Source organism: Oreochromis aureus, linkage group 11, assembly GCF_013358895.1.
Source record: "Oreochromis aureus strain Israel breed Guangdong linkage group 11, ZZ_aureus, whole genome shotgun sequence".
Classification (NCBI taxonomy): Eukaryota; Metazoa; Chordata; class Actinopteri; order Cichliformes; family Cichlidae; genus Oreochromis; species Oreochromis aureus.
The window spans coordinates 20,195,388-20,211,734 of NC_052952.1; the positions used below are offsets into that span (position 1 = coordinate 20,195,388).

The 16,347-nt window shown below is 39.5% G+C and overlaps 2 protein-coding genes across 3 annotated transcripts in view; one reads left to right on the forward strand and one right to left on the reverse strand.

The window, feature by feature from the left end:
• Nucleotides 1-16,347, forward strand: part of adam22 (ADAM metallopeptidase domain 22) — a 69,826-nt gene that overhangs the window by 39,036 nt on the left and 14,443 nt on the right. For both annotated transcript variants that reach the window (XM_031734042.2, XM_031734043.2), the window contains exons 7-14: nt 6,697-6,763; nt 6,852-6,928; nt 7,726-7,800; nt 9,694-9,765; nt 10,761-10,930; nt 11,013-11,097; nt 12,379-12,469; nt 13,155-13,206. In XM_031734042.2, coding sequence (XP_031589902.1) covers nt 6,697-6,763; nt 6,852-6,928; nt 7,726-7,800; nt 9,694-9,765; nt 10,761-10,930; nt 11,013-11,097; nt 12,379-12,469; nt 13,155-13,206 — 689 coding nt within the window. The remainder of the gene's footprint in view (nt 1-6,696; nt 6,764-6,851; nt 6,929-7,725; nt 7,801-9,693; nt 9,766-10,760; nt 10,931-11,012; nt 11,098-12,378; nt 12,470-13,154; nt 13,207-16,347) is intronic.
• Nucleotides 1,798-6,147, reverse strand: cldn12 (claudin 12). The gene is made up of 3 exons (XM_031734045.2): nt 6,021-6,147; nt 3,825-4,078; nt 1,798-3,726 (listed from the first exon to the last, which is right to left on the reverse strand). The coding sequence occupies exons 2-3, from the start codon at nt 4,041-4,043 to the stop codon at nt 2,884-2,886; spliced, it is 1,062 nt and encodes a 353-aa protein (XP_031589905.1). The 5' UTR covers nt 4,044-4,078; nt 6,021-6,147; the 3' UTR covers nt 1,798-2,883.

Here is a 16,347-nt window from a genome sequence, read left to right on the forward strand (position 1 = left end):
GGCTGGGAGCGATGATGCAGGGAACAAAGAAAACACGGCGTTATTACAACAGTTAAATCAGACTTTGGCGCTCTGATAATGATGGTTTGTGCTGCGTGTGCGCTACAGATGCATGCAAATGCAAACAGATATGCTTATTTTCATTAAGGTCTTACTAACCATCAGCCACTAAACCTTGACATAATTTCCAATTATACCTGCTGCAGTGATCACTTCACATGCTTGGTCGACTTACATCAAAGACAAAACGAAAAGCTGTTTTTCTTTTTTGTTATACTGCTCACTGTCATCTACTTCCTTTGTTAGGACCTATGAACTCGATTATATCTTAAGTATTTGCTCATACGGCAGGTGACAGTTTACAACAAATATCATATCCCCCATTGTGCAGTGCAGTACTGCAAATTTTGGTATAGATCCTACAACAAGTAAATACAGGGCCATTATTGCCAATAATGAAACTTTTAACCTGTAAAAGCTTATGCAGGGGAGAGGAGTGTGTCATGATTTATGAGATGAATCACTGTCTCTTTAATGACCACTAAATGACTGTGATTTTTACTTTCCATAATAATAAATAATCAACACAATAAAATGCATCTTTAGGCTTTCATGTATACTGAAAAAGGGGTTTTTGGAAAGCTGGAACATAAATGTGCCTTCTGTCGTTTAGATGTGCCATAACCTTTAACATGATAGTCAACACAAAAAGGCTAAGATGTAGCGCATATTTGCAGTATATGTTTTTAATTAAAAAAAAAAATTATATATATAATAATCATTTATTTAACACTATTCAGTGGACTACACGCTGAACTTAGAGGACAGAAACAAAGTGTCCATCCTGTCGTGCTAGTATTGATCCGATACCGATACCAGAGTTGGTGTCAAAAATTGATATTCAGTGTTAAATTATTATCTTCTGAACAACAAATAAGATTTGATCGCATCTTCTCACATATAAAGGTTGCTTTTCTCTGTTTGTACATATGAACTGAGTTTTGTGCAGACTGTCAGACAAAACAGTATTTAGTTTCCTTTGAATTTTGGTGAAATCTTCTTTTGACGAGTGTACACTGATAATGAGATTAGTCTGCCAATGCTGTGCTGGCCATTTTCCCACTCTCCTCTGTTAAGTCATTTATATTCATAAAAAACAAATAAATAAATTTTCCCATTTAAACACCACATTGATACTTTTAAGAAGTGCCAAATAAACCACTCCAGTGTCCTCTGGCGTAATGGGGATTGGGTTGGAGAAGGGGCTTTAACATTTTATGATACATTTGTGTGAATTAAGAACCCCACAGGCTCCCGATTTCTCTCGATTAAAGTGGAAAGAGGAGCCATAACCAGCTGAAATCATGGCTGGGCCACATAAAAAAAAGAAATGCCACAGCAGACAGATGCACATTTTTCCTCTCCTGACACAGCCCTCCTTTTTATCCAAGCTTAGGACTGGTACAAGGAGTATACAACCTTGCGTCCCCCCTTGCTTTCAATTTGGGGAGCTTTTGTATGTTAACCACTATTCCACTTTATTAGGTACATGTTGCTAGTACTTGGTCTACCCCTCAGTATTGAAAACATTCCTCAGAGATTTTGGTCCATTTTGACTTGATAGCATCACACAATTGCTGCAGGTTTGTCAGCTGCACATCCATGATGCAAATCTTTAACTTTACAGGGTCGTCTTGACCTCGTCTACATGCCTACATGCGCTGATTTGCTTCTATATGACTGGCTGAATAGATAACTGTGTGAGTTTGCAGCTTGTATAAAAAGAGAAGCACGTGATTACAGTGTGATTTATGTTTTATTTAAAACAGTGTAAAAAAGCATGTTTCTTTGACATTTTAATTTTAGAATCACATAAAGATGAGTACTTCATACGCAGAACCTGCAAGAAGGCAACATATGTGGCTTAATCATGACTTACAGCCTTAATCAGTGCTTCCAGCTACATTAGCAAAAGTTTTTTACATTTAGAAAAGAAAAACATCTGTATGTAGGCCTACCACACTACAGATGTCTTAGTGTTTCTGACAATACAGTAATGTTAACTGCATTTGTACATGAGACTGAACACAGCTAAAAGGTTTATTAGTGGCACCTTTTGATGTTTTTTGACACAAATACCTTGGAAAAGTACGCTCTATCACATGATTAAGTACTATATAGGAGGCTTTACATTAAAAAAATACACTCAAGGCTAACAACATAGTTAAACAAAGGCAATTAAACCAGGCACATTATTGACTTAGTGCACTTAACAAAGATATGACAGCTGCTCTTCAAAGTGACAGTTCATTACACACTTCATGTTAGAACAAAAACAGGTGAGTTAGTTAGTAGTTGTCCATTCAGGACACAGAAGTCAAAGTTAATTACAGTCCATAATGCACTTCAACAGTGATAACAGACAATCCTCATATTGTAAGCTTTACACAAGCTAAAGTCACTAGAAATTAAGGATAAAGTGTCAAGCACAAATATAACAGAAAATTAGAAAAATCAGGTTGGTCCATTGGCCACTTCAGCAAGTGATAAACTACTATTTAGTGCTCATACTCTGATATTAAAATAGTGAAACAGGTATTTTTTTAAAACAATACTAAACTGAATGCAGTGTTTTAGTTTCAAGGTTAATCTCATCCTTCATGTGGTACCTCCAGGGCTGTTTCTACCGATTCTCATCCTCTGCCATCAGCAGTTCACAGGCCTGGACTGACTAACAGTATTTTTGAAACTATTACTCTTGAAGCTGTAAATAGCTCTCAGGTCATTACCTTTCATCTATCAAACTCTGTTAGTTTTATCAGTGGTGAAATTTATAGAGGTTCATGGACAGAAGTGATGAGGTTATCAGCCTCTCCTCTTTCTCTACTCTTGCGTCAGCACAGGAATGTCAATTTCTATTGCTGACATCCGCGAGCGGGTGGAGTAGCGGTGGCCTGTATAGCTGGATGCGTACCCCTGAGAGGGAGCGTAACTTTGTGAGGGGGCATAGCTCTGCGAGGGAGCGTAACTTTGTGAGGGAGCGTAACTTTGAGAGGGGGCGTAGCTGTAGGCGTGGTTTCCTTCAACCTCTGATCCATAGCCATTCGGTGCAGAAACCTGAGACACGTACACCTGTGGTGGAGCAGGTGCGATAACGCTTTGCACATAGCCTTGCGCGGGCACATGCGGTTGGGCGTTGAGTACTGTGGGAGGGAAAGTCTGTGGTGGGAAAGGCTGCGGACCATAAACTGAGGCAGGAGAATGTGCGTTGGCAATGAGAGGCTGGGTCAACATGGAGTTGGACGTGGACATGGGCAACCAGAAAGGTGAAGGCAGCTTCTTGCACATACAGTACCACATAAACATCAGCAGTGCGGCTAGCATCAGTCCTCCAGAACAGCCTATAGATACATACACAGCAAAGCCATCAGAGAAGATGTTGGCATATCTGGCGTTCATCTCCTTGGTGCGGAAAAGGAACCACACCGAGGGCGCAATGGGGACTGCGCCGCCTAGGAAGAAAAACATCCCGGCCACCAGGTGACAACCTGGACTGTTCACCAGGAATCTAACTGTTTTAATGTCCGGTTCAGGCTTGTCTGAGCAGCAACAGGTTTTACACATCCCGGTCATGGACAGCAGCAAGGCTAAAAAGCCGAACCCGAGGCCTGTGGGAAGGCAGAACTGCAAAAGCCGCAGATCCAGCTGATCCAACTTGGAGTACCACTGGAAACATAATAATATATAATTAATGCTGGGACTATTATAAACACCTGAGAATTAAAAAACAAAACAAAACATAAGCAGAATAGATCAAGCAATACCTCTGAATCATAGTAGAGGCATCCTGAATAGCCATCCTGCATCACACATTTAGCCCACAGCCCATCATACACACTGATATTCTTGGCATTGCGATTAAAGGTGACGAGTTTCGTTACACGCCACTGCGGAATTAATGCTGCCACTGTGATCCCACCTACAGACAAAATGGCAATGATGAAGGCAAAAGCGTTGGTGGCGTGGATGTCCCGGCACGACATGGCTGGTTATTGCTGACAGGGGAGTTTCCGTTCTCCTGGATAAACAGCACAAGTCAGACAGAAAGCAGCAACTGATCAGTTTGATGGACACAGAATTCCTGAAAAACGTAGTTATACAAGTTTATCCGAATGGCCCCATTCCTTTATAGAAGCAAGCTAACTGTGCCACACGCTGACCTAGCTATGGGCAACCCCCCTGTATTTCAATTCACCACAGTGTGGTCGACCCAATATCTGCTGTCCCTGAGAAACAATGCTCTCATTTCACCAGCAAACAAAGTGGGAATGACTCGATGACTGAGGCTGCACTGCAGGAGTGTCTATACAGCAGTGCATTACACAGATTACTGCACAGCTGAACAATGAGCAAGGCTCGAACGTTATGTGACGCATGCAACAGTGACTGACTCAGACAATGCAACTTGCAACTGCTTTTTATTTTATCATCTTAAAAAAAGAGATCTTATTGCCGCTTTCAGTTCATCTCTGAAGGTTATCAGGGTTTAACTGAATATGTTTAAAGCACTTTATGGGCCAATTCCTTGTGGCATTGATGGTCTAAAAAAATCAAAGTGCAGTCAGGTGCATTAGCTGTTTAAATTACAGGGTCATTCCACCTCAAATCAACACAATTTTTTCAACATTTTCTGCTCAACCATCTCTGATCTCTTTTATAATTTTATGGCCAAAGCTTGAGTTGTTGTGAAATATCAGCTTCATATATAAAAGGCTTTGTTTTGTTTTGTATAGAGATATTTGAGCTTGAAATTTTAACCTGAATCATAAGACTCCTCCAGGGTATTATTTAACAAAAAGCAAATGAATTTATGTATTATTTACTCAGTTATAATTCGAGTACCATCTGGAAACTCAACTAGAACTTTTTTCTGTTCGGTTAGGACTATCTATTGATATTTTTTGTTTTCTCTGGTACAACTTGTGATATTTGCTCAATTTTCTTCATTTTATGAATAAGAATTTCACAAAAAGCATTTCACAAGTTTTCTTTTGTTATAGCTATATGCAACACATAAATTGGCACCAGCTGTATTTTGGAATGTCATTTTTATTTTATTTTTTTATTGGTGGATGTTCAAATATGGGGCTTCCCAGGACTACACAAAAAAATTCACAGTAATCCTTAATTGATGCCAGGTCTCTCTTGGAAATGAGATTTTAAATCTCAATGAGATTTTTACCTGAATAAATAAAGGACTAATAATAATAAAAATTTATATCAAAATTTTAAACCAAAACATTTTTAGGTGATTTGAGATGAACTGACAGGATATCCTGGTTCAAAACTAGAGGCGGACAGGATTTTACAGTCAGGATGAATGGACTGTGAAGGGTCTGCAGATGTTCTGAACAATAATCATTGTACCTTTCTGACATGTCTCAATAGCATTTTGTTTTACAGTTTTCGTTTACTCAGTCGCTATCTTATTGTGTTTTATTAAATGTAACAGCTGGCACTGTTTCAAAGTGCCAGCTGTTACAGACCGGTGAATCTAAACTATTTATTCTAGATTATGCTAACGATCGACGTGAGCAGGGTTAATAGCACAGTGATTATTATACCTAAAGCAGTATAATTATACATACAGTACCGACACTGTGCATTGTGGTAGTGAAAAAAAGACCTCAACTCTGTAATAACTGGTTAGCAGATAGCACAGTCAGCTAGGCTAATTACCCATACTTTTGTTAGCCGTCAGGCTAGCTCTGTTTGCTCAGACGAATTGAAAGGGCCTGTAAAGTTGTTAATACATGTTAATAACAGTAACTAAAGTCGATCATTAACATCAAGTGACTCAAAACGAAGAACTTAGTAGAAAATGTGAACTCCGAATCCGCTAACTAATTAGCCACCTAGCTAAAAGCTAAAGAGGTAGCATTACCGCAACCTGTTTACACAGATTTGTTTTCATTGTAAAACTCAAATACTTTAACTACATTCACTACAGGGTACTATACCTTGTTGAGCTACGTTTACAGTGAAGTCGGTAACATCTCAGCCTGTTTCTCCTTTACATACTTGAACACAAACCGAGTCTCGTACGGTAGATCGGAGAGTAAACAGGACGTGCCCTCCGCAGAGCTCGGGGTGTTTCCGCCCTCAGAGCTGACTCACAGGAGGTAAACACACCCTTTAACTCATGTTCTAAAGTATTTTTATTTATTCATTGATTTCTGTGATTCTTAAAGTTTTACGTGAAAACAAAAAAAAAAACTTAACTACGCGGATGATAAAAAATAAAGTATATTATGGGTAGATAAAATGATAAAAATAAACTACAAATAAAGTCAAATAAGGCATAAGAATTCATGAAACCACACTAGGGTGTGTCTATGTGTAATCAACACATACATGTCGTTAATACAGAATCAGCTAAACGGGAATTCATTTTTCTTTGCTTAGTTTACTGAACAGAGCTGATTGACATCCTTTGTTCTTATCAACTTATAATATTGGTATTAATATTTTAGTAAGGTACTACAACTTACCAAGAAGCTCTATCCATTCTCTTTGATGTCACTTCTCTCTCAAGCAGATAAATCAGTCTGTGCACTGAAACTGAAAAGTCACTCGGCTCTGATCTGTCTGGCTGATTAACTGGATAATTATTTTTCCTGTGCATGTGTGTTTTAGGGAGATATTCGCATTCACATGATCTACAAATCTGCCGGTGAAGAGGCAATTAACGATCTCCTTGGTGGTAAGCTGATGGTTGATGTACTGACCAGGCTTCTGATGTGCTTTAATTAATCTTACATACTGAATGTGTGTCCGTCTCTGTTTATAAGGCGCTCTACCAGAACCACCTTTTCCCAGCCCTCCATTTCCAGGGTCAAAAGTTGTGCACAGGAGGAAAAAGAGACAGGTATGAGTCTGCTAAATGGTAAAGCGGTCTGCACTTATGCAGGGTCTTTTCACCTTAGAAAGGTGCTACAAAGTGCTTTAAAATCTGTCTCCCATCCACACACACACACTTACACACTCACACACTAATGGTGGCAGCTTGACTGCCATTGATAGCTGCTTGAAGTCAGTGTGCCCAAGGATATTTAGGCAGTATAGTAGCCGGGGAAGGAAGGACAGTCCTCTACCACCTGAACCACAGCTGCTCAGATGGCAGAGGAAAATGATCACCATTAGCAGCGGCGGCGTGCAGATGCTTATATTTTGTGCATGCCTACACGAGTGTAAGACAGAGAGATAATTATGCTACCGAGGCTGTTGTCTTGATTACACTGCTTTCCGTCAATATGTTTTATGTTAATTCATAAAGAGTGTGCTGTTTCCAAGCTTTCCTCCCACTCAACAGCTCTCCAGCCCGCTCTTCTCCTCTTCTCGTCTTCTTCGGTTTCATGAAATATTTATCTTATAAGTAGAGGCTGCTTCCCTCCTCGCCTTTTCTCAGACATAGTCAGGTGTCTGCAGCTGTCTGTCTCTCAGCCCTAAAAGCTGCACTCATATTTACTGTGATTTGGGCTCACAGACAAACCTGGTTTGGCTTTTGCTAAGCTGATGCTCTTTGATTTGTCATTTATTTTTCTTTGAGTCTTGAGTTGACCTTTGTTTTTACTATACTCTTTTGAAATTGTCCTGAATTTTTTTATTTAGAAAAAGATGGCGTCTGCCTCCCGTTAATATGATAAAACTGTCGTCTCTTTTCAGGCTCCACGTTTGTCACGAAGTGTGGAAGATGAGACCAAATACATCGAGCTGATGGTGATCAATGACCATTTAATGGTAAGCTTATTAGAGACTACAAAAAACTGAATGAATGTGACACGAAGCCAGAAATCGTGTTATGCTGCACACAGCCTATAAATCTCTCTAGATTGAAGTGATGCAGATGTGAAGCGTCACTTTTAATCACGACTGTCTGACTGTCGCATCACAAATAGTCATAGCAGAAAGAGTGCACATCCCTTTTCAATTCTACGGACTTACTTAGAAGGTCAAAATACTACACAGTGACTATATTTATTGACAAAAACCACTTTTGTTTGCAATATTGTTTCAGTTCATTGAAGTTTGCGGACGTCCCTTTATGCATAACTCTCTTGAAGTCATATGACAGCATTTCATGGGTTTGGGTTAAAGTCACACTTGACTCTAGAGTATTTTGGTATAAAGAGGAGTCCATGGTCAACTCAATGACTGTAAGTTGCCAAGGCGCCGTCTCTGCAAAACGCCCAAATCCTCACTCTTTCACCACCGTGTTTCACAGTTGGTATGAGGTGTTTTTTTGCTGATGTGCTGCTTGGTTTTCTCCAAATGTGGCGCTGTAATGACTGCCAAACATCTCCACTTTGGTCTCGTCTCTCCAAAGGAGATTCAGCTTTCCAAACCTTAGCTGTGCTGCCATGTTGTTTTTAGAAAGAGGAGGCTTTCTCCTGAGAACCCCTCCAAACACACCAAGTTCAGTCATCTTTAACATTTAACATACTAACTGAGGCTGATCTTTTGGTTGAATTTGCTGCGTCGTCCTCTCCTGGGAAGATTGTGGCATTGTTTTTGACACACACCATGAATGCCTCAGACCAGCAAAGTGCCAAAACGTCTGCTTTTTATAGAGGCGCTCCCACTTAGTGGTGATCAGTTATTAAATTGCATTTGAGTAGCAGTACCTGGCTGCTACTTATCGTCTTAATTCCTATGAAGGCAGTAAGGGTGTACTTAGTTTTTCACTGCACTGTGTATCCAAACGATTCTGTCAATATTAAGAGTCGTAATAATTCATTTTACATTTTATGTTTCAAAGATGTAAAATACATAAAATACAGCTAAGATGGAAAAGTTTGGACACATATACATTTGTTCTTGTAAATTAATTTTGTGGAAAGATTCATGTGGTCATCCACATAGATAGATATTCACATAAATCTTGGTGTTACCATTTCTAGTAAACAATAGTCAAACAGGGGGTTGCATGGTGGTCCAGTGGTTACCACTGTCACCTCACAATAAGAAAGGCCATGGGTTTGAACCTGCTAGCGGGATGAAGATGTGGCGTTCGCATGTTCTCCCTCTTCTCGTGGACTCCTCCCACAAAGACATGCATGTTAAGTTAATTGTTGACTCTAAATTGCCGTGTGAATGGTTGTCTGCCTCTCCATGTTAGCCCTGACGGCTGGGATGGCTCCCCCGCCCCTATGACCCTGAAATCGACAAGAAGAAGATGAATTGATGAATACTGAAACAGGAGAAATAGTTGAAGCGTGTCAGGCTTTGGATTTAAGACATGTATGAAATTAGACTCATTCCATTGTTGGTTTTGCGGTTTCTTGGGCTTTGTTAAAAGAAAACCATCTTTTAAATTGCTCAGAGTCTACAGGAAGCTGGGTGGGCTGAGAGTCAAGGCTGTAATGAAAGTAAGAGCATGCACTTCAAACGCTGCCTTTACTGAGCATGAAAAAACCATTCTGATCAAAACGTGCCTGACTAAGATCCACTGGAATGAAATTTACTTTGTTTTTACATCATAAAAGCAACATTAGGAGTGAATCCAATGTGCAGACACAGGCTTCTTCTATACATTTAAATGGCTTAAAGTAAATTTGTTCCAGATTATGAAACCCATTTATATTAATTTATCCTCCTTGTCTCTCTTTCTCTTTGTTTTTTTTCTTTCTACAGTATAAGAAGCACCGGCTTTCCGTCGGGCATACGAACAACAACGCTAAGACAGTGGTCAATATCGCTGACATGGTAAGAACTGAATCGATCCGCTTCTTGGAAAGCTTGCCACAAGCACTCCCAGGTACTGGAGTCGAGCGCACGCTGCACTGATTTCTCATTTAACCAACCTCACTCTCCCCATTTAAAGCCTCTCCTGGCCCATAATATGCCATTAACCGCCCAGTTATGAGGTTTTCAGATGACTGGATGTCAAAAGCAGTGGTGGCATCCCAACAGCTCAGAGGCAGATTTTCAGTGTTTGATTATTTGTAGCCACGTCTGCGTGTTGTATTACTGAAATCTGAGCTGGGACAGGGTCACGTCTGTAAGCTGAGAGGCTGGTGAAGCTGGAGAAAGGTCATGCTTTTTGTTGTGCCCTTGAAGATGATCATATGAAGCAGGCTTTATTTAGGAGGCACGCATTGATTTCTTTCATCTATGCTAAACACTATAGCATACACCTGGAAGAAATGTTGGAATAAGAGCTGGAAAAGAAATAACGCAACAATGGTCTGGAGCAGGCTTAGTGTCTGAAGGTATTATTGTTCCTTCTGCACTTTTGGCCGCAGTGAACTCTCCACACAGATGCACCAGCAGAGGCAGATAGTGTGAGTTTGTAGGGGCCACATTGGGATTAAATCATGCACACTGACCCCTCCATCCCTGCACTGAGAAACCATTAGCATTTATTTTGAATGCAGACACTCTTCTCCGGTGTTTGTCTGGCCCGAGGCACCCACAGATTTGCGTCTTATGAAAGCAAACATTATTATTTACAGCAGAGTTTGCTCCCACTGTGTCCTTCAGACGGTTACCTTTGTTTACTGTCTGTCTGGTTTCTTATGATGTGCCGCAGCTGTCTGGTGGCAGGATCACACTGAGCATTTGATCACTGTCGTATTGAACAGCTGGAGATGCCGATGCTCATGACACATCAAACCGAATATTTTTGCCAATTTCTGTTACACAAGTATTTAAACCTTCTTGCCATTTTTCCTGACATCAAGTTTGCTTTAATTCCACAGATTTTCAGGGAACAACTTAATACCCGAATTGTGCTTGTTGCAATGGAAACCTGGTCAGCTGACAACAAATTCAACATTGATGATGGTGACCCCATGGTGACCCTGAAGGAGTTCATGAAGTACAGGAAAGACTTCATCAAGGAGAAATGTGACTCTGTTCACCTCTTTGCGTGAGTATGGTAGTTAGGAAAATGTTCCTTTTTCCCTTATACACTAAGCATCTTTTGATAAAACACCCTTTTCTTTCATCAGAGGGAATCGCTTTCATAGCAGCTGGGGTGGAGCTTCCTATATGGGCGGAGTTTGCTCTCTCACCAAAGGAGGGGGCGTCAATGAGGTGAGTAAGAATTAAATAATTTAAAGATTATGTAATAATTAGTTAAACTATGCAGACAATGTGGAGTTCAGTCACAGTGGTCAGTTTACATTGAACACCACCAACACCGACTGTTTTCTCTGATTAAATGAGGGATACAGTGCTGTGCAAAAGTCTCAAACCAACCCTCATTTCTATATTTTTCCATTTTTAACGTGGTCTTGAACAATACTTCTTCAGGGTGTTTTTTTGGACATTGGCTGCTTTTTCACCCACTTTCAGATGAATACTTTTTTGTTTGTTTGTCTGTTGTTAAGTCCCTAAACACTGAGCTATGAATCATTCAAGTATTAATAACGTGATGAATCATAGTTGTGTCTACACATAACAAACAACTTAGCAAAGAACCAATTTTAAATGGTGTCTTTAGGCACATGGATCCATCTAATGGAGTCACCAATCCAATTTTGAACTTTGTGGCTCAAGTCATTGTTAATATGTTCAGTAGAGGTCAGGCGAGAGGTACAACAGTGAGTGTCTACAGCCATCTATAAAACACGGCGGAGGCTCTGTCATGGTTTGGAGCTGCATTTTAGCCAGAGGTGTTGGAGATCTGGCCAAAATTAATGAAATTATGAGAAAAAGAAAAGTACCATCAGATTTTGAAACTCACTCTCCCCATTTAAAGCCTCAGTACCATCTGGGCAATGTCTGATTGGCAATAACTTAATTTTTCAGCATGACAATGATCCCAAACACACTGCCAGTGCTCACACACACACACACACACACACACACACACACACACACACACACACACACACACACACACACACACACACACACACACACACACACACAGTGGATATCACCATCAGTCAAGGATTGGCCTCCCCAGAGCTCAAACCTCAACAAGAAGACTAATAAAGAAATTTTAAGAGAGTTTGTGTAACAGAGTTCAGGCTGTGTTGAAGAATGAAGGTGATCACAATAAATACTGACTTTCAAGCTTGATAGAATTGTAAAGATTTAGTTTTTGCCTTTTCCCTGCACATTTCAGTTAATTGTTGCAGTATTTTCACTTTTCCCACCAAAATAAACAGACATGAGGGATGACTCATTTCTTATGTACTGTGCTACATGTCAGTACTACTCATGTAATTTCAAATTTCTTTCATTTAGTTAAATTAATTACTGTTTTTTCCGCTTTACAACGACATTTTCAACAATGAATCAGAGATTCTTAGTCATTTTTCTTCATTGATTCACTTCATTCTCTCTTCCTCTGCATTTTTTCTTCAGTATGGGAAAACTAATGAGATGGCCATTACCCTCGCACAGTCTCTTGGACAGAACATCGGCATCTTCTCGGACAAGAAGAGGATGCTCAACGGTAAACCGTTAAATCTTAATGATCCCTTCATTAATTAGAAACACGCATTCCTGTCTTCTCTCACTCTCTTCATGAGATTTAACACTGATTATTATTTGTTGGTTTTTTTTTCTTTTTTTTTTTTGTTGAGGTGTAGTCATGTCCATTCTCATATATCTTGTAAATGCACCCCAGAAAAGGAGAGGAGGAATGAATGGCTGGGCATGTGTTACAACCCCGCTCCTAATAGAATAATTAACATCTATAATAATTAATATCTTTATTTTTTTCTATACTTTTGTCAAAGAAAAATATTTTTTTGCTAGCTTGCTCTGTGTTTTTAAGTTTTCTCTTTTGGACTTTTCTATATATTTATGCATTTACACACATGCAAATACATCTAACTTGAACCATCTCCTGCAATATGAAGTTAACTAGTAAAATATGTGTAAAAAATACATGTAAATACCCGCATTTTTTGGTCTTTTCATTTTCCTTCTACAACATTATGTGCTTTTATGTTTTTCTTTTCCAAACCTGCCTAATTTCATTATTACTGTGTCCAGTATTTTACACATCTGTACACTATATATGAATTGCACTTGTTTTTGTAAATATTGTCAAATCTCCCCCCTCACAATGATAAAAAAAACACACATTCTTCTTAAAACTCAATTTTGATGATATCACAAACGTATTTTTCCAGGTGAATGCAAGTGTGATGATCGCTGGGCCGGCTGTATCATGGATGACATTGGGTAAGTTCCTTTTGAAAGTGCATTTCCTGATCTCATCTCACAGCTGGATTCTTGTCAGCTCTCACAGATGCCGATGATTCAGTCTCATCAAAGCTTTTTAACAAATTCTGACACAGCGTGGAGTTGGATGCAATGTTACCCAGACTATAAGTTGCTTTCGTCCCCTTCCCTGTATGAGTATTTACTTAAATATTGCTATAAATGCAGTTATCAATAAGTGCCATCCCGCCTTGTCAAAGCTATGTGTTTTAATATGTAAACATAAAGTTTACTTGTGTGTCTCTTATGTATGTAAAACCAGTTAAATCTCTAATATCAATCTATTTATCCTTTTAAATTACATGTATGTCATTCACAGCTGTGTTCTTGTACTTTTATAATTCACCACTAGGGGTCAGTCCAGGTTTAATTTCCAGTTGCTATCTTCTTGTTATATAACTTCATTGAGCATTTTTCTGCATAAACAGCCTTGTGTAATGTCTTATTTGCTTAGATAAGAAAATAGATGGTTAAAATATTTTTGTGGACTGCACAGGCTTGCTTGGCATCGTGCCACTGTGAGCGTCTGTGTGTGATCTGTGTGTGGTGTCTGTCTGTGTGTGCGTGTGCCTCTCTTCTTAAATACTTCTTACAATTCCCCCCCCCCGATCCCGAATGGGACAGCAGGTGAGCTGAAGCTTGCTAGAGCATTGCTTGTGCTGGTTTTGAACCAAATGGCTGCCTCAGAGGGAGGTTGTCAGTCATCACAACCTTTCCCTTTGTCATCCAAGGGCACTACAGCCACTGTGGCCCCAGCTTCTCATTTTACTTAGATGATATGAACAAATACAGTTTGATGTCCTGTTTGTAATACACTGGCTGTATTTTTCATGATCACTTTGTAAAATATCACATACTTAATGTGTATTTTTCAGTTTTTGGGCAATGTTACTGACTAAATAGCCGATAAATGTCATTGATTTGTTTTTCCTGATTGCCGAGAGGCTTCTTCTCCACCCTGCTGTTTAAAAATTTTAACTTCTCAGTACTGACTTTTGTTCATCGTTATCCAGTTGATACAGTCTGCAATGTCATTCTCATTTTAGGTCAATATTTGTCTCATTCCCCTGTAACAACACAACAAGTACACTTCCCAAACACTGAGATCCTGCTCTATTGGCTTGCCTTAATAAACCTCCTCTATTGTCACAAGGTCACATGACAGAGGACAGGTGACTTTGTGCTTATTTAAACCTGTCCCCTGTGAACAGACCCAAGCAATTTCCCTAAAATCGAGTCAGTGGTATTTCAGACGATTGTATTCAATGAGCGGCCTCGACATATCCGGTGACAGAAGTTTATTTTTAATCCCTCAGCACCTGCATGTCTGAACTTCTTCACCTGACTACCTTTAACTAATTTTTCACAGGATGTAGCTCCTCTGTTTGCTTGTATGTTGCGCGAGTGCGTGTCTGAGTGGATTTGTGTTAAAATACAGACGGGACACAGATTAAAGGAAAGAAATAAACAAGATAAGTAATGAGGAGACTTCCTTGTTAGATGTTTTAATGAGCGCTGTCCAACACTCAAGTCTCTCACAGGTGTCTGCGAAGACAGCAACACGATTCACATCATTTTCACACTCATTAAATCATTCAGCGACATCTTGTGCAGTTTTTATCCTGGAAGTGGCCTCTCCCGTTTTATAGGATCAGTCAGAGCAACTTTATGTAGGTTTGCAATATTTGACACATTTATTAAAGGGGCCAAAGGGTCCCAAAGCTGTGCCAGGAAAGCTCAGGTTTTTCCTTTAATATGTCACCCATCTGTGCAGCGTATACAGTAGCTTTTCTTAAGATCTTAAATCCTAACTACACCTTGTATGAACTGAAGTTTCTTAAAAAACACATTTTCCAAACATTAAGGTTAAGTTAGGATTTGGTAACAGTTCAATTCTGTAGGTTTTTCTATTTTATTTCCTTCCTTCTCCTGTGAGAATGGGTGTTGCCATCAGCAAACCGGGTCAAAATATGTATTTCAAAGGGAGCAACCTTAAAGCCTTTAATATTTTTGAATTTAATGAAGCCAGATAGCCTGAAACGCACAGTGCCAAGGCTAGACAGGCACGACAAAGACTCAAATCCCACTTCACAGTTTTAATGCAGAGATTAATAAATTAAGAACTGGCTAAGCTGCTGATGAGCGTCCTAATAACCACCAGGTGTTATAGGCTGACTGCAACGGAGCGAAGGAAGGAAGGAGGTCCCTGGGGAAATGGTTTGGTTTTTATAGTGGTCTTTTTATTTATATTTTAAAAATATAATACATATTTTGATCATATTGTGTACATGCTGTGAATAAAGAGTGAATAATAGTGTTATTCCATGTGGTACCAACTGGGGAATCACACAAGCATGTTTCTTCTTTGCTTCACCTCATCTTGATGCTTAAAAGGGAATGAAAGCTACAAGATTTCAAGAACAAATCCCGTACAACAGCCGGGACAACAATGAACCTTATTAATCTCCAAAACTTGCAGAAATATTGTAGTGTACTTCATCCATTACCTCCTCTTTATATAACCATCATCATCATTGGCGATGGCTTCATTTAGTCACATTACACATGAAACATCAGCCAAAGCCTCTCCTAGCCCTCGACTCTCTCATTGCATTGTCTGCTTTGGCAGGCCTGATGAGCCACTCTAACCTTTTCCTGTAGAATAATCAGGATTAAGGCTAACAGTGCAGAAGAACATAATAATATTTAAGTGCTGCTCACTGTTAGGATAATGCCATTAAAAGCATCAGCCTGGCCAGGCATTTTTCAAGCTCTGTTGAGATCGGACACTGTAGTCCGGATGGATGTGTCATCCAGCTGGACTTTAGCCTTTAATTATAAATGAATTGAAGCAATCACAGTGAGAATTAAAGAGCTGATGACACTCTCAGCAGAGCTTGATTTCTATTCTGAGCAACTCATTAAAAAATTAGTCAGATATTCTTTTTATTCTTTTGGGGCTTCAGTGTCAAATGATAATGCAATGACGGCTTAAAAATGACTCATCGATAATATTAGGCTTGTTTTCCAGGACAACATAAAAACGGCACATCTTAGAATCCATTTACAGCCTGCTCATATCTCCATACGATGTTCACAGAG

Bases quoted from the DNA above. Each gene is read 5' to 3' on its own strand.
- cldn12 (XM_031734045.2), bottom strand. From the start codon at position 4,043: ATGTCGTGCCGGGACATCCACGCCACCAACGCTTTTGCCTTCATCATT. The intron at 3,727-3,824 runs GTATTGCTTGAT...TTATGTTTCCAG, and splicing joins GCCTCTACTATGATTCAGAG to TGGTACTCCAAGTTGGATCA.